The 21,106-nt window shown below is 41.4% G+C and overlaps 1 protein-coding gene across 18 annotated transcripts in view; it reads right to left on the reverse strand.

Annotated features, from left to right (window-relative positions):
• Positions 1-21,106, reverse strand: part of NAV2 (neuron navigator 2) — a 517,389-nt gene that overhangs the window by 112,877 nt on the left and 383,406 nt on the right. For 16 of the 18 annotated variants that reach the window (XM_083452668.1, XM_083452670.1, XM_083452666.1 and 13 more), the window contains 3 exons: positions 7,240-8,353; positions 4,139-4,257; positions 1,471-1,579 (listed from right to left, as the gene is read on the reverse strand). In XM_083452668.1, coding sequence (XP_083308794.1) covers positions 1,471-1,579; positions 4,139-4,257; positions 7,240-8,353 — 1,342 coding nt within the window. Of the gene's footprint in view, positions 1-1,470; positions 1,580-4,138; positions 4,258-7,239; positions 8,354-9,209; positions 9,759-21,106 lie in introns of those variants that run through there. The other 2 variants (XM_083452661.1, XM_083452662.1) reach the window with 2 other exon arrangements.

The following is a 21,106-nucleotide window of genomic DNA, read 5'->3' on the forward strand; positions in this document are numbered from 1 at the left end:
CATCTGCAGTGCCCTATGTTCCCTGAAAATCTGTGCTGGAATATTGAAGGACCCTCCAGACCTGTGTGGTAGGTGATCCTGGAAGATGCAGAGAAAGGATGGGAGGAAATTGCCTTCACTATATTGCCAGCCCTTTTGAAAATGGAAGGACCACTCTGGTCCCGAGCCAGTGTTTTAAGGTTTCTTGCAGTAAGATCCAAGTATTCTTCCAGATTTTATATTTGTTTGTGGATGTGTACTGGGAGCAGCCTTTCTTTGATTAACAAGAAACATTGTACACTATTCTTCAATCTTTTTCTACAGTTACTGCTTGAAAAGAGGAACATGGGAATCTGAGTTATACCATGTCAAACCATTGATCCATCAAACTCCATGTCATCGAATGGTGCCAGCTGTCCAGGATTTCAGGCAGGAGTCTTTCCCAGCCCTATCTAGAGATACTGAGGCACATTTTGCATGCAAAGCATTTGCTCTACCACTGAACTATATGGGTCTCCATTATTTCTTTTGTGGCTGATTTTATTTCCTAGTTACATAACGTATACTATAAGAACGGGCACTGAAACATGCAAAATGCCTCCATTTTGACTATCTGCCAGAACAATAAGTATTCTGCAGGGTTCTGAGCAAGTCTAATGACTCCATAGTAATTGTCATTAATCACACTGAGCCACTGTATTAATTTAAACTTCAAAAGGAAAACTGATGTGCTGGAAGTTCCTAAGTGCAGGAACTAAATTAATTGAATTTTCCAGGCAAACTTTCAAATGTTGAATTCATTTGAGATCTTATGCTAAGAGGTATCCAACCGCTTAACAGTCAAATTAAACTAGCTCTTGAATGTCTTTGCACGTCATATTCCTTCCAAAACCTTTTGTTAAAAACTTAAGTTGGCAATCTAACTGAGTATTGGCTTAACAACAGACATTTTGTTTTATCTCTGAAATGTTACTGGAGAGTCCTAAAAGTTGCTTTTCTCTTAAAAATCATATACATGTACATCACTTAAAAAAACTATAAGGCTTTGTTTGACCAAAGAGCAGGTAGGAATTCAAGCTATGCACCTTATCAAACAGGTCATGTAAAGTTCAGGTGCTTGTTTAAACACAATATTGTAAATCTGGTAAAAATGCATTGAAGTCTCTCGTAAGTAACATTTTAAGTAGTAACCTTTGCACATTTTTATTCAAACATCACCTAAAGTATGTAACAAGCATTTATTCAGGGTTAGGCTTCTATATACAATCTGGTTTTCTCCTCTACCAAAATTTACTTCATCATCTTTAGACAGTTTAGAACCTGGGCTTTTAGTTTTAAAAAAGAATAAAGCACAATACATGCTTAGTTCAGTCAATGCTTGTCATTACCAGTCTTAAATCGTTTCTCGGGGCAAAAACTGAGTCAAGGACAGGAAAAAGGCCCCCACAGTTCTTCTTCTATTTGAACAGAGAAGCAATTCATGCCTCCCACCTGTGAGAAACCTGGGTCCCTCGTAAGCTTGACATGGTCTCCTCCAAGTTTTGTCGCAGATCAGCGATATTCTTGACGGTTCGCAATCGTCGAGCTTCTGGATCTTCCCCTATGAAAAAATATAATTGTTAGAGGGGAAAACAACTAGATTTTATTACCAACAGAAATTGCCATCTTTTTATGGCTCCAACCCAAATGTGGTTTGCTTCTTTTACAGTTAATGCACACTAGCACCAGTTTTTTATGGAATGGGTACCTACTGTTGATGTACAATAGCACATTAATGACATTAGGAGGATCCCTTCCACAACAACCAGTATCAAATGCTTAATATACTAAAATATTACTCTTGCTACTGACAAGGTCTTTTTCCTAAGCCATATTATTGATCACTTAATTGTTAAAGCAAATACTCAGTGCATTTCAGAAGAATATAGTACGGCTTGTAGTTTGAAGGTTGTCGTTTGAAAGCGCTGATAACTGGAATACTTCAGTCACTTTTGAACGTAAGATGCTTACCTTTTTTCAAAAAATTTAAAAAATGCTGCTTATGGGAGCCTGAACAGACTTAGTTGACCAAACAGTTCTTTAGCTTGAAAAATTATGAATTTTCTCGCTCAACACATCCTTGCATCGTATCAGTTATCATGCTGGCTGACTGAGAGGGAAACAACTAAACCCTCATCAGTATGAGGACTGTAACAAAGGATCATATTCCAAAAATGTACTTTTTGAGTCTTGATTTAAAAAATGAACTACAGAGTAGCTTTTGCAATCCTGTAAGTTTTAGTGATCCAGGTTTTTTTGGGTGTGTGTGTGTATGTGTGTTAAAGACACTACAAGGACTCCTCAGTCTTGCAAAACTGTTATTCTCTTTTATAATACGATTTCTTGTGCAAGAAATTAAAGTAGACATATTCTTGGCATACTTTCCTCACATTTTGAATTTTGTAGGAAAATGTGGAAGTTGCATAATATTTGAGGAATTTTTAACAATGATCTTTTGTACAGCAAATACTTGTCTTGCAAAACGGAAAGGAGAACTCTGTTAATTCATGGAATGAATCACAGATTCAAAGTGAAAAATCATTTTCATGTGTTCATTAACCTAAGTGAAGCCTGAGTTTTTAATACATAACTTATTTGATCTGATGAGGGTACCCTAGGAAGAGATGAGAAAGCTTGTCCTAAAGTGGTTTTTATTAACTATACAGATTCAGAAGCTCATTCATTCTTCATCTCCATACTGCTTCTTCCTCCCCCTAATTTATTTTGCTAGCGGCCTACAATTTATAAGACTATCTGCTGAATGCCACTAACCATCTGTCTTTGTGAAACTGTTGTCCCACTTCTCATGGTGCTTGATCAAAAGTTACAGTGTGCTAAAATAAAACATTTCCAGTTTTGATGACAAAGGACCAATACGAGTTAGCTATTATTTGCTTTTTGTAGATGTGTAACTCAGGTCTGGAAGATTTCCTGAGGCACCACTACATGGGGAACGCATATCTTTCCTTACTGGTTATGCTGATATGTGTTTTCTATATACCTTAGGTAGCCAATCTCTCACTAGAGGCCCAGATGACTACAGTTGCTTGCCTTGCCCATTGTCACTTCAGTTGGTTCAACAGCTATGATCACTCCCAGACAAGAGCAGCGCAGCCTCGCCATAGTTGCCATGCACTTGTAACCCTGTCTAGATTACTGTAATGTGCAGTATGTGGAGCTACCCTTCTGCCTAGTTCACCAGCATAATCTAGTACAAAGTGGGACACCCAGCTTTACACAGTTGCACTGGTGTTGAAAGATCCTGGCTACAGAGCCAGGTTCAATGCTTTGTTGTTGATATTTAAGACCCTGAACAATTGCTTAGAAGCCATATTGGCAAGTAAGTTGTACATAAATTAATAAATAATAACAGCAGACTACCTCCTCCAGCATAGACCAAGATGAGCCTCGATATCTTCTGCTGAAGCTCTGCTAGCAATTTCTCAACCAACATACTATCACTTGGTTCCAGCACAGAAGTGGACTTTCTTGGTGATAGATCCACCCTTTGGAATGCCCTTCAGTTAGTTCAAGCAGCAGAGTAAAGTAACCAGCCTTAATCACCTCTTTAAGTTATGTATGTTTACTCAATCTTTCCAGGGCTCTACGCACGGCTAAGTTTTATATATGGTATATAGTATTGCTCTGCTTGTATTTCGCTTTCAAAAAGTCTTATTCGAATATTGTCATTCTACTTTTATACTGATACCTTCATGGTTATATTTTATGTAAGCCATATAGAGATTTATTTTTACATCAACTAACAAATATATTGAATAAATAAACAGGACTCCCACTGTCTGCCATGGTGGCAAAAAGGAGTAATAAAATAATAAATTTAATGAAGACAGAGAATGTTCTCTACTGGTCATGCAATGTGAATCTCCCAGACCCTGAATTTTAAGGATTTAACCAGCCCATCCTGGAAAAGTGGTCCCTACATTTGCAGCCAAAGAACAGGACTGGGAAGGTTAGGCAGGGCCTTTTCACCCAGAATCAGAATAAAAATGCACACTAATCTCCTTCCCATCACAGAAGGGAGATAGTGGTAGCTAATGAGTTCATTTAGCCCCATCCTTTATTCCTCTGTATTAACAAAGTCAACACATGTAAGTCTTACCAGAAAGATCTTCTAAAATAGGCTGTGTAGTTTTAGTGTAAGGAGCAGAATCCATGCTTGTGCTCATCCCTCCAGTGCTGGGCTCGGCCGTTACATTCCCTTCATTGTCTGTCTGGGATCTTAAGTTCAAAATATGAGAGAGAGAGAGAGAGAGAGAGATGTAGTCATTCATATGGCAAAAAAGCATTCCAGCACCAATACAAGTACACTTGCCATCTCGCATTGTGTCCTCTCCCCAGGATATACTAGCAGACTGACTTTACATAATTCATTAGTCCCATGTTGAGCTATGTCCTAGAAATGGAAACAAGCACTCAACTGTAAAAAATATATGAAATATTCACTGTCAAATACAGGCTTTGCAGGCCCACAGACTGGCTATACAAATACCTTCACATTTTTAAATTAAGCATTCAGCCTGGTCAACAACCTTTATTGCTGTTTTATGATCCAGCCATCACTGATGACAACAGAGACTACTTTAGGCAATGTGATGCAGACTGTTTGTGTCAGTTTCTTTTTTTATTTAAAGTATTTGTTCCATTTGTATACCCCCTTTCCTCCAAGAGGCATAGTGTTTTAGATCATATTAAAGCAGCATATAACTTCCTAGTGCTTTTAAAAAAATCTCTGTTAATTTTTATTCTAGCATTTAGGGGCTGGTTTACTTGTGATGGTGACCACATGACAGCTGCTGTAACATGGTTCACTCTTTGTGTGAAGTGGCTCAGCATGTGGTTTGGATGATTTTCTTAACGCCAGTGCAAGGTTGGTATAGAAGAAGAAATCAACTCCTCGGCTGGGTTGGGTATGAGCCACAATGTGTGAATAGTTTACTCTTGACTAACAGTCAGCGCATGTCAATCTATGCTGACTTTCATGTTGGAACTATACAGAAGGTGCCTTTCTTTACATATCCCACTGCCATGTGAGAGATGCCAAAACAGATAGGAATCCTTTTGATGCAAAGTTAAGCAGATGGCTTATTTCTATGGGCTCATTAACTACAGAATGACATATGCTGGGAAGGAGTATTCTTATTATGAGCATTCCTATTTATTCTTATTTTTAGAAGGATTTAATAGATCTTATGTTCTCAAATGAACGCAAAGTATCAGAAAATCCAGTCTAGATATTGCTTCATTCATGACCCTCTAAGAACATTACACACTTTGTCAGAGTCCTCAGAAATAAATCAAAGATGTTCCCAATACTGCAAAAAGAAATTTAAAGTCATCAGCAACGTCCAGACATCACAAGAAACTAAGTTTTCTCATGACAGCAACCAGCTAATTTCCCTTAAGCTTGTGCACTCCCTAGTCTGCTCTCCTCCTCCAGTGAAGCCACAAGGAGGAGTTGGGAAGCTTTCAGTTCTGATTGCAGCTAACCACGGTTTAGCTTATGTCCAAACACAAAACTGTAGTTAATCTTAACTATAGGTTGTTGAAGCAAGCTAGCTTCATAATGGCAATTTGAAAGCCAGTTTGAAATTGGCTTGTTTTAAACAAATCACGGTTTGGTGGGTTCAGACAACCTGATAAGATGCAGTGAAAGCTTCTGAGAGCCTCATCACAGTTGCATTGGAAGAACCTGCTGGATCAGACCAATGACCGTCTAGTCCAGCACACTGTGACAGAAGTCCAACCAGATGTCTGTGGGAAACCCATAAGCAAGACCCAAACCCAAGAGCACAACCCCCTCCTATGGTTTTCCTCAACTGCCATTCAGGAGCATTGCTGCCTCCAACTGTGAAGAGGAGCAGGGGAGTGTACAAGCCTGGGGGGTACTATATGTGCAGTTTATCATGATATTGGAATGTAGCCATTAACTGATTAGTCTGTTAACCTTGAATTAAATGTTTATGAATTTTAAAAAGCATTTCAGCCAGAGTCAGTTGATTAACTTTATGAATTGCTACAGCAATACAATAGAAAAATATATAAACCTATTAAAAATATAATAAGAGAAAATGCCCAGGGGAAAAAATCTTTGTCTGGTACCAAAACAATGCCAAGTTGACACCAGGCTGTCCTGGGGAGAGCATTCCATAGATGAGGAGCTCCTACAGGAAAGGTCTGCTCTTTCATTGTCATTCTCCAAACCTCCCCTGAAGGTGGCACACAGAGAAAGGTCTCACATGATGACCTCAGGTTCTGGACAGATTTATATGGGGAAATGCAGTCCTTTAGGCATAGGAGTCCTGATTTGTATATGACAGTAAAGGTGAAAACCTACACTTTGAATTTGGCCCAGAAACAAATCAGCAGCCAGCACAATTGGGTTAGAACCAGCTTTATATGGTAATGCCTTTTTCTCCCAGTTAACAACTGAGCTGCCATAGTTTTGCGCTAATTGTAGTTTCCAAACCAACTTCAAAGACAGCCCCATGTACAATGCACTGCACTAGTCTAACTTGGAGGTTACCAGAACATAGGCAACCAAAGACAGCTGGGCTTCCAGCCAAAGCTAGTTGAAGGCATTTCATACCACTGAGACCACTTTTGCCTCCAATGACAATGCCAGATCCAAGAGTATCAAGTTACACAGCTGCTCCTTCAAGGGGAGTGCCATTCCATCCAGAACAGGATGTAATCTACTTATTTAGGCTGAGAAACCTACCACTAACAGCATCTCTGTCTTATCTGGATTCAGCAATCTGCTTTAAACATTTCTGCCAATTTCCAAACATCTCTATAATCGCTATATAGTTGTGGCGAGGGATTTTTCATTTTGTACCTTGAGCAGCCCCGTGTTATTAAGGTTTGGCACAAAATGTAACCAAACCATAATCTTACCATTATTATTATTATTATTATTATTATTATTATTATTATTATTTGTAGCCTAGAAACATACAGTTGTATTTCTTCTTTTGTGTCGCTTTCACAGTTAACTTGAGACACAAATAAAAAGAAGCTCTGTCCTACGCACACCACAAGTCTGCTGCTTATTAGGATCTGGAACGCTCGTTTGGGGTGGAAACCAAACTCAAGTTGTTATTGTAGGTTTTTTCCTACTTCTAGAGAAAGCATGCCACAGAAGAAGCAGACGACGTTAAGCGAGTCAGACTTGACACACCCTGATTAAAAAGTTACTCCTACCTGTACATGAATGGTGCTACTGTGGCAGTATTCGGGTGGCTGTATTGCTGCTGTGGATGAGGTAGCTGAACACTCACAGTATTGCTTCCTGTGGTCTGTGTGGTACTGCCTGTGGGCCCATTGACAGCCTGGGTACTGCTACTAGTACTCAGAGCAGGCACCCCGCCAATGCCTCTCCCTTCAGAGGAGGCCAAACTTGACGTGGAACTGGAATTCCTGCCGTCCAGCTGGGGCTTCTGATGAGAGAGGCCTGAGGCAGGCTTCCCACTGCGGCTTCTCTCACCATCCTTTGCCGAACAGCTTGGGGCACTTGAGGATTTCCCTGTGGCGGTTTTCAACCCTGGTTTTGGTATTCCACTGTGCGAAGGGGCAGGTGCCTCCTTCTTGGCACTGTTTAGCTTTCCTCCTTTAGGGATAAAGCTTGCGATCTTGGAGGATTTTTTTGGCATCTCGGTTGTAGCTGGTGGGATCTGTTCTTCTTTCGGCTCCTCTTTCACGTCTGCTTTCTCGGTTACGGATATTCTCTTGGCAACGTCTTTGCCCTTTTCCTTTTCTTTATCCTTCTGCTTCTCCTTTTCTTTCTCATTGCCCTTTGGGGAACTCTTCTTATTGGTCAGTGCCCGACTGAACGTTCTTTGTGCAATTCCCTTGAGTGCAATTTTGGGACTGTTTGATGGGGGGTTGTTTGCGTTCCGATTCGCAGCTTCAATCTCTTCACTTTCCTCAAAGCTAGGGAGGGCCTCTAGCCTTTCACAACTAGTGTCCCGAGACCCCGGACATTCAAGGGATGACCCTCCTGCTTTGGAGCCTCCTTTTGTATTAAAAAGCTTCAGCTTTTCCAGCATAGATTTCTGACCGTTGGGAGTTGGCTTGACCATCTCTGGAGAAGATTTTGGAGGTTCCTGGACCTGCTGTTTTACTGATAATATGGAAGACGTAGCTGTGTGCTTGGCACTGAGTGACTTGCTGCGCCAAGGTTTAACGGCAGAGTTGGGCTGGGGGATGGCTGAGGAGTTATTGCAACCGGCAATGTTGTTGCTACTGCTGCTTTGGGTTGAAGGTGGTGCATTTTCATTCATTCCTGTGGGCTGAGAGGCTAAATTGTCTGCTGGCTCTGGAGACAGAGAACAAAATGAAAAGAAAATCATGATGCCTTGGTTTTTGGAAAGTCTTCAGGTGAACACAGCTTGCTTTCACAAAATGCTGACATCTAACAGCAGCTACGAAATACTAAGGTAACGTTTTATATGACCTGAACACAACACTATCTATGTCATTCAAAACAAAATCTGTTTTATTTTTGTTCTGGGGGGGGCAGTAAAATAATAGCACAATCAACTCATCAACAATTAAAATTGTTTAGTTTTTTTAAAAAGCCTTCTGGCAGGGACCTTCTGTTTCTTATTGCTATTAATTACCTTGTCTACTTTTAGTTGCTTACCAAATAATAGAGAATAATGTACTTCAGATGTTACCTAACAGCAACTACATTCAAATAAATGCACATGGTCAGTGTGTGTCAGAGTATCCTGCTCAGACACTAACAGCGCACTATTAGAAAATTTAAAAATATAAAAACTTTATAACCCAAACTGTCTGCTTTATACTGAGCAGAATTAGCTCTGCTGAAGTTTGCTACTTGGCAAAAATCCAACTGTAACATGGATCAAACAGCACAACACACACATGCACACCCTATCAGAAGATCCTTCTGATAACTGCAAGCTCAGTTTCTAGTCCAGTAAAACACTGAATCAAACCCAAATCCACAAAACCGAAACTCAGCATATCCTTATTCACGGAGCAACAATAAACGATACATCTTTATCTCATAATTGAAACCAGCTGAAGTAAAAAGAGCTAGCTGAAAATGCTTCCTTGGCAAGTCCAAATCTCTTATTGATTCTGTCTGTTTGAAAGCATCTCATTCAATGAATACGAGAGCATAAGAACCACAGTTGCTTACCCACCGCTTGAGAGCCACTTCTTTTCTAAAGTTACTCTTTGCAAACTCTCTCTTCTGGAGACATTACATCCCAATTACTGCAAATATGTCTTCTGTTATGCTGCTCATGTTTCCAATTAACTTTTGTCATCTCTGACTGTTAGTCTGCCCAGGAGCTTGCTGGGGATTAACGGCTTTTACCTGCCGTCCCAGATCCTCTAGCAATAAACGGCATCTAGAGCTTCTCAAGCTGGTTTTTTTATAAAAAGAAAAAAAGAAAAAATTTGAACTTAAAAATAAACAACGGCTGAGAGCTAATGTTTGCAGCAGTTTGTGGGGGGGAAACTGTGAATGCTGTTCTGTGAATCACTAACTGCTGCAGCCACACAGAGGCTGTTTTGCTTCACTTTTGGCTGCTCACTGAAGATAAAGCTCTGTTAACCTCCCTCGCATGATCCATACCAGACCACCTCACATTTCCAAGCACACCCATCTTCCTTACGTAGCAGGGATGTGAATTTCAAGGAGAACCCTCTTGTAATAAGCCCATGGTCATTTCACACTGTTACGTCCTAACTAGAAGAGCAGATGTGTATGCTTGTTTTATAGAAAGAAGGCATTGCTAGGATGTGGGAAGATTTCCAGTGTGTTGGATTATTAACCACAACCCGTTAAAACTGGACGGTCTCTGCTGCAGTTTCCTCCCCAGAAAGCGTTATGCCAGGAGCCACAGAAAGGCATGGCACAGGAGAAATTTTATTAACAGACCTAGATGCAGGGAGAAGAGCTTTTCATGGATTAATTAGCACACACATTTAATTGGTGCATCGTCAACCCATATGGGCTCTTTCACAAGTTATGCTAAATGCACCTAAAAAGGCAGAGCTCAAGGGTACCATTGACTGTAAACCAACGTAGTATGTGCACAGACCTCAGATCTGTCTTAGTGCCGAAGTGTCAATTAAGCCTTTAAGCCACTAAGGATTTATTGATATGTTTCAGTAAAAGATGCATTCTTACTATGTTTTTCATGTGTTTCTGCAATGCAGGACTGAGTATAGGGACTTGTCTAGTTGCCTCTGATAAGAAAGAATCAAATCTAGGTAGGGCTAAATGCTTTTCGGTCCTCTCAACATCTAGCAATGAATGAGCAGCAGGCTAGTAAAAGTTCCTCTTCACTTGTAAATTTGTAAAATTTATTTGCAAAAGCTGCTGTGGTGTTTAAAGGAGAGGTTTTTAGAAACTTTTTTGTAATTTATTAAGCAGCCCTGAACTGTGCAAAGCTATTCTTTATCCATCCCACCCACAACTTGTTGTCTCCTGTACCATTCCTTGATCCTCATTTTCTCTCTCACTACTCTCAATTCTTATCCTCTTCTCCGATCTCCCACTCTTATTTTATCTCTCTGTTCTTCCTTTTCCTCAGAACTATAAACTGCTGCCAGCACACATTGCCTTCTCAATTAGAAATAAACAATGCCCTCATCCTTAATCCTGTTATATCTGTATCTGTATAATGAGGATTGTATTATCTCATCATAAAACCTTTTAATGAGGACTGTTTTTATGTATACAATATGTTTTATTCTCTGAAGAAACTTCTAGTGGTCAGAGAGCTGAATATGGGAAACTTTAAGCCACAACTTTGTTATGGACAGACTGTGTAACTTTAGAAGTAACTCAGTGTTGCTCATCATCAGCTCCCAATATGGAGTTTCTGGAAGAAGATGCACTTGCCTGAGGACTTTACCACATGCCTGCCTCCATCTCTTGATCAGTTTTTACTTACAAAAATTTGCTGCTCAGTGTGGTAAATTGTTTTGGCCCTATCTCAACAATACATAATAAAAAGCTTCACTTCCTAAAGAAATTTTCATTTCAATTAGCTCTGACTTTGTCCTGCTGAACACTCAACTGATTTTATGATGAGTTAAAATCCCATTTGTCTTATTTTGTGAAGCTGTATTCTTTTTGCAAGAACCATTGCTGACTTTTATCGACAACAAATGAAATGTCTTCAAATTCAAAATACAGCTAGGCTGAATAACCACTCACTATGCCTCTTTCATAGACAAGTGCTGTGCCTAGAGTTTATTTAATTCCAAGTGTTTCTGTTACACAGATGATGGTGGTCTTGTTTGAATGCCAATATACACTGCAGTACAGCTAGGTTGGATTTCATCTGCTCCTGTAATGTCTTGACTGCAAACGCATGCCTAACCATTTGCAATGAGAAGATGCATATGGTTTGAATTGTTCTGTGAAATGCTAGAGAGCGTGCACTATAATAAATGCCACAGAAAATATATGCAATTTCCCATCATTTGTCAAACACAAGCTGCTCTCTCACTATCTGTGTAACTTTGCTAGAAGTAACCAAAAATGCCTCTAAATATTACCAAACATAGTTCTAGGCAGACTCACAGTGAGTACCCAAAAAGAAACATAAATATAAGAGATTTTCATAAAGCAAATATAGTTAAATGGTGTCTGGAATTTATCAACATAAGAAAGCACAAACGAAAGAAAATACAGCAGAAAATAAAATTAGATCAGTTTAACAATTCTTTAATGCATATGACTATCTAGTCTATTCGCCAAACACCACTCAGAGCATGCTGGGTTGTGCACATAAAGTAACCTGGGCCAATTTCATTCACACACAGCAGATTGTGCGAAGCCAGACACCATATGAGACAGTTCAGGTCTTAGTTAAAACACATAAAGGGAATCTTCAGCAACAACTTTACATTTTAGTCTACAAAAATAAATATACCCGGAGATGGAAATACAGTAGTCATGTTACTAATTCAGAGGAAAAAGCAGTGTATTTCAACAGAGATCTGGGTGAGCCAGGGGGAAATAGAAGCATGACTGATTCATGCTTCTGATTAATTACATCTGCAGTAACATTTAATAACATAGGTGCCATCTTGCACTGAAGATTGTGGGTGTCTGCAACATAACACGGATGTGTGATGTCACACACACATCATGCATGTAGTACATGTGATGTCACACAAACTGACCGACCAGCAGTTGCGGCTCCTCTTCTTCCTCCTCCCTCACTGACCACAGCCAGACACAGCAGCCCCTCCTCTCTCACGTTGAAGAGATGGGGACAGTGGCGAAGGGCTTCAACTTTGCCCATTGATTTTTTGGGCAGGCAGCCCCCACATATATAGCCAAAGCACCCATGGCCCCCTGGACTTAGCTCCAGAGTTTAATATGGAGATCCTAGATGAACCATAATGAGATGCATGAACACCACGTTCCCTCAGGATCTCCCTGTAGCCACTACATCAAAGTCATACTTCGAATGCCACTGCAGAAGGGAATATTCAGTCAGCTGGATCAATCATGAGGTTCCAACTTACTGAAGGACATTTGGATAGGTAGATGTAAGGATAGCCACCCAACATTTCTACCCTGGCTTTTGTCCCATTGCTCAAGGCGGTTGGTTGGCTTACAGTAAGAAGCAAAAACAGCGCACAAGAATTAAACAAAAATACAGCAAAAATGACAACTGGAATCACAGATTTGAATGACAAAACAGACTTTTAAAAGGCAGTAAATGGTGGACACATTTATTTAAGGATCTATGACCTACCGTATTTTTCGCCCTATAGGACGCACTTTTTCCCCTCCAAAAATGAAGGGGAAATCTGGGTGCGTCCTATGGGGCGAATGCAGGCATCGCGGACCTCTCCGCAAACAGCAGGAGCGCTCCCGCTGCTTGCGGAGCGGTGCCTGCATGCTGAAGCCTGCGCGCGCTGAGCTCAGCGCGTCCAGGCTTCGCGGACCTCTCCGCTAGCAGCGGGAGCGCTCCCGCTGCTGGCGGAGGGGTGTCTGCATGCTGAAGCCTGCGCGCGCTGAGCTCAGCGCGTCCAGGCTTCGCGGACCTCTCCGCCAGCAGCGGGAGCGCTCCCGCTGCTGGCGGAGAGGTGCCTGCATGCTGAAGCCTGCGCGCGCTGAGCTCAGCGCGTCCAGGCTTCGCGGACCTCTCCGCTAGCAGCGGGAGCGCTCCCGCTGCTGGCGGAGGGGTGTCTGCATGCTGAAGCCTGCGCGCGCTGAGCTCAGCGCGTCCAGGCTTCGCGGACCTCTCCGCCAGCAGCGGGAGCGCTCCCGCTGCTGGCGGAGGGGTGTCTGCATGCTGAAGCCTGCACGCGCTGAGCTCAGCGCGTCCAGGCTTCGCGGACCTCTCCGCCAGCAGCGGGAGCGCTCCCGCTGCTGGCGGAGGGGTGCCTGCATGCTGAAGCCTGCGCGCGCTGAGCTCAGCGCGTCCAGGCTTCGCGGACCTCTCCGCCAGCAGCGGGAGCGCTCCCGCTGCTGGCGGAGAGGTGCCTGCATGCTGAAGCCTGCGCGCGCTGAGCTCAGCGCGTCCAGGCTTCGCGGACCTCTCCGCCAGCAGCGGGAGCGCTCCCGCTGCTGGCAGAGGGGTGCCTGCATGCTGAAGCCTGCGCGCGCTGAGCTCAGCGCGTCCAGGCTTCGTGGACCTCTCAGCAAGCAGCGGGAGCCAGCACTGGGCTCCCACGGCTTGCAGAGAGCTGCCTGTTTGGGGGCTGGGGTCGGGGGAAGCTCGGGCTTCCCCAACCCCACGCCTGGGGGGGAAATAATTTTTTTCCTTTATTTCCCCCCCCAAAAAACTAGGTGCGCCTTATGGGGCGGTGCGTCCTATAGGGCGAAAAATACGGTAATTTATTTTGATTGTTCAGTTCTGAAAATGAAACCCAAAGTGTGTCCGTCAAAAATACCTATAAAGAAGCACATTTCCCTCCAAATCCCTCTAAAGCAGAACTACACCAAACTATCACTTGATATTTAGTGGAACAATGTGAAGGAAGGCTGTTCCATTAGCTCTGCTGTGAGACCAGCTTAAGTTGACTCCTTTTGTCCCTCAACCGTTTCCATTCCAGCTGAGAATCAAGAATTAATATGCTAAGAATTGGTCCTTGGGCCTACTTGTTTCTCTCTTTCCTCCTCATCCCCCCCCCCAATTTATTTTTTTGCTTCTCTGTGATTTCTTTTCCACTGCAAGCCTGTGAAAAAAAAGAGACTCTCTTGCTTATTCATTGGTTTCATTCACTTTGGAAATCCTTTTGGCTGAAAAGCAGGGTAAAAACGCTTTAAATTGACAAATAAATAAGCAAGCTTTAACTGTTTGCTAAATTATTTCATTAATGTTTCGTTGTTCCACCAGGCTATTTCCACCGCTGAAAAGCATCTTGTTTCTACACATAATTCTGGCCCTCTGTATATTATCACAGGCAGAAACTCATATTGTGTATCAGTAAATATGTCCACCTCATGGTGCTTCCAAGAACCACCATGGCCGGGGAGATCTGCCAAATTGAAAAAATGTGAACTGCCACTGTACAGAATATATTTCCCAGCCCCTCTTGAACCTGTGCTCTCTTACTGTAGCTCGCTTGCATAAGACCTTGAGTAGTAACAGAGAGTTTTTAGTCCTACGATATTGTCTATACCCTTAAGAGACAGTGTAGTGCTGAAGATGGGACTTGAACCATGGAGAGCGGATGTCAACTCCCTGCTCTGCAGGGGCCTTGGGCGACTCAGTGCCTCACAGTGATAGCTGAACCTTCCTCACAATAATGTTGACAAAATAAAATGAGGGGAGGATGCAGCCCTGAGCTTCCAAGAGGATGGGCAGGGTGGGGGGATCTAAATGCAATAAATAAAATGGAACTGTGATTACACAGAGAAGAAAGGGGCTTCTGGCTGTGAGAACTAACTTTGAAAGGTGAGGAGGGAATCCCACAATGCTACAATACAGGCATTTTTATTTCCTTGTCTGGCCTTAAGTGACTACAATTTCTTATTGTCTTTGTTTAAACACTGTATAAGTACTTGAAATGCTAGAGGCACTCCTATCATCCCATTATGCAACAATAGAAGATGTGAGGTGCTTTTAAAAACTGAGCAAGACTTGCCCCTCTATGTAGTCTTTCAGGATTTAAGTCATTTGTAATAACAAACACTGACAGGTTTGAGATGACGGAGCCCTCCAAAGAGCCCTTGGAAGGCTGATTCTCCTTGGACCCTGACTGAATGTTTTAATGAAACTCCACAGAGAGAGGTCTGGCATACAATCTATAAGGCACTAGAAAGACTTGATACAATCATGGGAACCTGTCAGTCATGGACATCAAGTTAGACAACATTTTTGTCACCAAAGAATAACCAGGAAATGAAAGCATGCTATAATAATCCAGATGCGAAAAGAGAAAAGAGTAATCAAAATGTTTGCTTCAAATGGCATTGAAATATTAAAAACAGCAGGGGTTTCACAAAGCTTTTATTCCTAGATACAACCAACCCAGCAAATATCCACACTTTGCTTTTCTGTCAGTTCTTACACATTCTTTGCTGTGTTCAACCTCACATATCCTTATTACATCCCTCCATCCACATTCATCTGTGTTGGCCTCTATTTTTAGTATTCTTCAGCTAGCTTCTTCTTCCTGTTGTTTCCTTCTGCACACATCCCTCTCTGCCCTCATGGATGCAAGCATACCTTCTTTCATAGCTCAATACCAAAGTATCTCACACTGTAGGACATAAGGTTCTGAGTGCCATTGCTGCTTCATAGAGTCATAGAGAGTCAGCAGCTTCATAGTTCCTTGGGTCACCTGATCACTACTGATCTGGAAGTGATAGTATGACTGAGTTGCCTTCTGCTGCCCTTTCCTGAGGAACACTGACCAGATCCCTATTCCACACCAGTTGGTCACTTCAGGATTGGATTACTAGAGATGAAATACTCCAGGGAGCAATAAAGTGATGGCCATTTCCTGCCCCTCTGTAAAGATACCACCATAAAGAACTCTTCAAGGCTTCCTACATGGATTCCACCATGCTTTTCACTAATGTGGATAGCTTTAAACAAGATTAGACAAATTTGTGGAGGCTGCAAATGCCTACAAGCCATAATGGCTATATGCTACCTTGACTGTTTGAAGCAGCATGTCAGAAGCAGCTTCTGAATACTAGCTATCAGGGATCACAAATGGTGAGAGAGCTGTTGCACTTAGGTCCTGCTTGTGAGGTTTCCACAGGCATCTGGTTGGCCACTGTGAGAACAGAATAATGGACTAGATGGTCTCCTGATCCAGCAGAATTCTCCTTATGTTCTTAGACCTTTAAAAAGGCCCATAGGTGGGGTCCCATTATGAAGGTTTAGTTTTAAATCTGTTTTGTGGCCTTTTTAAAAGGGTGGGAATTAAGAAACCTGCATCAACTGTATTCCTTGGCTCTTGTCAGTTCGTTGAAGTGTATTTAAATATAGTTTTATTTTACTCTAATATTTCAACAAGTTTATACCAAGTATGGCAAAGCTTTCACTATTTCAGCTGCTATTGAAACTTTAGCCTCTTTATGTTTAAGTAAAAAAACTGGGTATGCTTCAAAATGCCAAAAAAGGGCCAAATTTAGCCTGTTAAAAGAGACATAAGATTAAACAGCATGATTTACGGCCTGCTTGTATCTTGTCCTCTAACTGCATCGGGCCTTGGATTTACTGTCCCCCATGGCACATCTCCAATATAAATAAGCTGTCAGGACTGACTCAGACAAGCCAGTTGTATTCTTAAGATAATGTTAATAAGTCACATCAAATAATAATAGTATAACGGCTATAAGAAAACTGAAGTATCAATAGAAACAATTGAACAAAAAAGGGCAAGATTCACATTCCTGTCTCAACTGCTTAATTCTAGTGACTATAATGGAGGAAGGAGAACATTAGCCAGCCGTTACTATCTAATAAATATTTTACAGAATTGTAGAGTTGGAAGGGACCCAAAGGGTCATCTAGTCCAACCCCCCTGCAATGCACGAATCTCAGCTAAAGCATCAAACATCAATTTCATCACAGTTTTTCAAAAACTGTCCACCCTCCCAGCTAAACACCATCTAAAACACTAGGTGTCCTTACTGAGACTAGCTATTGAAGGGCAGCATCCAAAAGACTAGTCACAAGGCAGCCATCTTCTAATATCTAAAGGTCTGTGACATGGAAGATGGAACAAGCTTGTGTTCTCCTACTCTGGAGGCTAGGACGCAAACCAGTGGCCTCAGGTTACAAGAAAGAAGATTCCGACTAAACATCACGAAGAACTTTCTGATGGTAAGAGCTGTTCAACAGTGGAGCAGGCTCCCTCCAAAGGTGGTGGATTCTCCTTCCTCGGAGGTTTTTAAGCGGAGGTTGGATGGTCATCTGTCATGTATTATCTAGCTGAGATTCCTGCACAGCGGGGGGTTGGGCTAGATGACCTTTGAGATGCCTTCCAACTCTACAATTCTATGATTCTATAAGAGGGGCTTGTGGTTTCCCAAACAGAATTTATCTTACTGCAATTGTTCTGCAGCCTGTGTTTTATGCTCAGTTGGGCTAATGGGACAGAAACTGGGAATGTAATGATTACAAAAAAGAATCCCAATGTGTGCTTCATAATGAGGAGAGGAACTGAACGCACTAGTTTATAAATATGTTGTCTATGCCATTTTTCTATAAATTGCTATGACCTATTCACTGTGCTGTATTTGCTATAGTGTTCACTTTTTTAGAGCAGGAGCTTCTGCAGTGATTGGGCTGCAGTGATATCGACTTCTAAGTATGATAATGTAATGCTTGCTTAGCACCCAACTGGGATATAGCACTTTAGACAGTTATTCAGCACATGGACACATAAAAGCAAGCCTGCAACTCTGATATGCACACTGGTGCTGCTGCACAGTTTTACTAGACAGAAACCCAGCACTGGACTCGATGCTGCACCATAGTTTCAAACTCCATGTTCTTGACTGAAAATGCAGGAGAGGTTTTCAGCTTCAGTTTAGCTGGCATTATTTTTCAGCTTGTGTTTTTAGTGCTTTGTGATACTAAACCTGCGTTTCTGTGGCTATAAATAAAATGCAAAAATATTAATACTAAAAGCAAGCATCTAGGAAGCAGAATCCCATTAAAAACAGAAAGCATGGTGAAATTTTTATAAGATGAAAAACTTACCACAGCACTTTAAGAAGTAAACACCGAGAAAGATCAAAGTAAATCGCCCACCGTTTTCCAAGTGTTTGAAATAGTAAAGCATTCATCCTTTTATCATGAAGGAAGCTAAACATATTTAACTTACTGCTTTGGAGTGTTTGAGCCAAACTATTTCACTCTATAATTGCTGCTGCTAGTTTCCCTCTGCAGGCACTAATGCAGCATTCACCAACAACTAAAACAATCTCTACCTAAAAACCTCTACTTAGTTTTGACAGCTGAGCAAACTGCTGTTAATCCCGTTCAGTTTCTGAAAATTTATCATCATTCCCCTCTCACCCCTCCTCCCTTGTCCAGCTAACACACTTGGATTCAATGCTACAGGGAATTTGGCACAGTCCAAAATCAATTTCACTGATGATCTGGCAGTTGTCCAGAAAGGGTCACTGGCTTTTCAAGATCAATTAAAGTATCTCAGGGTTCTCATTGGCAAATGACAATAATGTGCACAGTTCACAAGAGAGACCAGTACAGATATCTGTTTCCACAGTTATACTTTTCTTTCATATATCAGATGCAAATTTATTTATAGTGGTAAAGAACACCAAAAAACCTTTCTGGAGATAACGAAGCTGGTTAATAGTACTTTCTCCAATGAATATATAGATTAGCTAAGAAATATTGACGAAACAAATACTGATGAAGCAAATAAAAGCAAGAAGTTTTTATTCACAAATTTAATAAGGGGGGAAAAAGAAAATAATTAAAATTAAGAAAGAGACAGATGAGAAGCCCCTCCCAACATAATAATAATTTACAAAAGTACTAATAATAGCACTGTATCTCCAGTGTGAACTGATGGTGGTCTACTGTTATTATTGATTAAAGAAACTTTAAATAAATACATCCAGAAGATTGTCAATATATTATTATTATTATTATTATTATTATTATTATTATTATTATTATTATTACTACTCCGCCCATCTGGCTGGGTTTCCCCAGCCACTCTGGGCAGCTTCCAACAAAATATTAAAAATACAATAAATCATCAAACACTAAAAACTTCCCTAAACAGGGCTGCCTTCATATGTCTTCCAAAAGTCACATAGTTGTTTATTTCCTAGATGTCTGATGGGAGGGTGTTCCACAGAGTTTTGGCTAGCCTTCATGGTAGGAAGTTTCATTGTTGTGAACAAGTCACTGCAATTATTTTTAATAAATTCTATCTGTACATGGGTGCGATCATCAAATACCAGGAAACCCAGGTATTCTATCCAATATTCAAATGTACTTTTAATAGAACCTCACAGAAACAATTACTTTTTTAGTATGTAACAGAGTAATGGTCACCTCTGTTTTTATTAAATATACCACACATCCTACATTAACATTTAATTCTCACTGAAATGAAAATGATTTTTGGTTTCATCTGCATTTCTGCTGCCACCTGCAGGATTATTTTCAAGTCAGTATTTTATAACAAAGTGAAGCATTTCAAAGAAAAGAGTGTTCTTTTGTTACAGAGCACTGCACAGGCGTGCTAAGACAGATTTACAGAGCATAGCTTTGTGGTCAAGTAAAGGTTGGGGCACAACTAAGACAACCAAACAATGCAGTTAAGCGAGTGCATTGACCAGTCAGAACAAGCTCATAGCACTGAAGTTTGCTAGTCCATATGAACAAGACATATGAGCACTGCTGTTTTTCTTAGCTGTTTCTTGCAATTCAAACTATAAAAGAAACATCCATTTTTAATGTGAATATACCTCTGGATACTGAACATGGATTGGAACAACTGTAATGTTATTTAAATAACAATATATAATGAGAAATATCTATAGGGATATGAAATGCAAAGAAATATATGTACCTCAAGGGACAAAGTGCAGACTGATGAATGAAAAGGCTTGCATGTAGTGCATGTTTGTTTAGACTGCACAGAAATGTCTCAAGTAATTAAGAAGAATCCAACAATGACCTTGTCCAGAGGGCATATGTTTCTTATGCTGTGGTTTATTCACAGTCTGTATTGTAAAAGAGACAAACCAGACAGGGGGTACATTTGGATAAGCAATGGGTAAGTGACAGTGACAATTCAGATGTGGATTACAAGGTTTTAATTACACAGAAGCGAGTGGGTGACATCAGAAATCACAACCTTGAATGCTTCATCACTTTCTTTGTAACCCTAAGTTATAATTACAGCTCTGCTCAGCTGCTTGACCATTAAAAAATAAACAAACCCAACGTTCAGCAGGCCAAGTAGTGCAACAATTCACATCAAAATGCAGTGTCTAAACTGTGGGTTGCTAATTAAAATGCTATTGAGCACAGTGAAAATGAACGGAAAAAATTAAACTAAGGAAGGTTATGGCGTAATTATGCTGTGTAAGGAATTTTCACTTTCAATTTCTATTCATAGAGGTCTGTGCTTTAACACAAGGAGTTATGAAATAACATGTAGAGCACACAGGACACCAGTGGAGCTTTTCTTCTAGGTCAGGGGTCTGCAACCTTTAAGACAAAAAGAGCCACTTGGACCCGTTTCCGAAGGAAAAAAAACACCTGGGAGCCGCAAAACCATTGCGACATTTAAAGCATGCGCGCCGCTGCCCTCCGATCTGACAGCAGGCGGGAAGGTGACGTCGGGACGGTGCATGACTAACGCACGCACCACCCCCATGCGACGTCACAGCCAGTACAGCGCCCGCTACAGTGGGGAGTGTCGGGGCGCACAATGCGCCTCCTCCCCTCGCTAGTATCTGCCCCGGAGCCACAGCAAAAGTGTAAAAGAGCCACATGCGGCTCCGGAGCCGCGGGTTGCAGACCCCTGTTCTAGGTGGATTTCAATTTCTGATAAAAGTTAGCAATGTGGTGTTATCAAGGCCACTGGTACTACCATGATTAAATAG

The sequence above is a fragment of the Podarcis tiliguerta genome (genome assembly GCF_965153285.1).
Source record: "Podarcis tiliguerta genome assembly, chromosome: 1".
Lineage (NCBI taxonomy): Eukaryota > Metazoa > Chordata > Lepidosauria > Squamata > Lacertidae > Podarcis > Podarcis tiliguerta.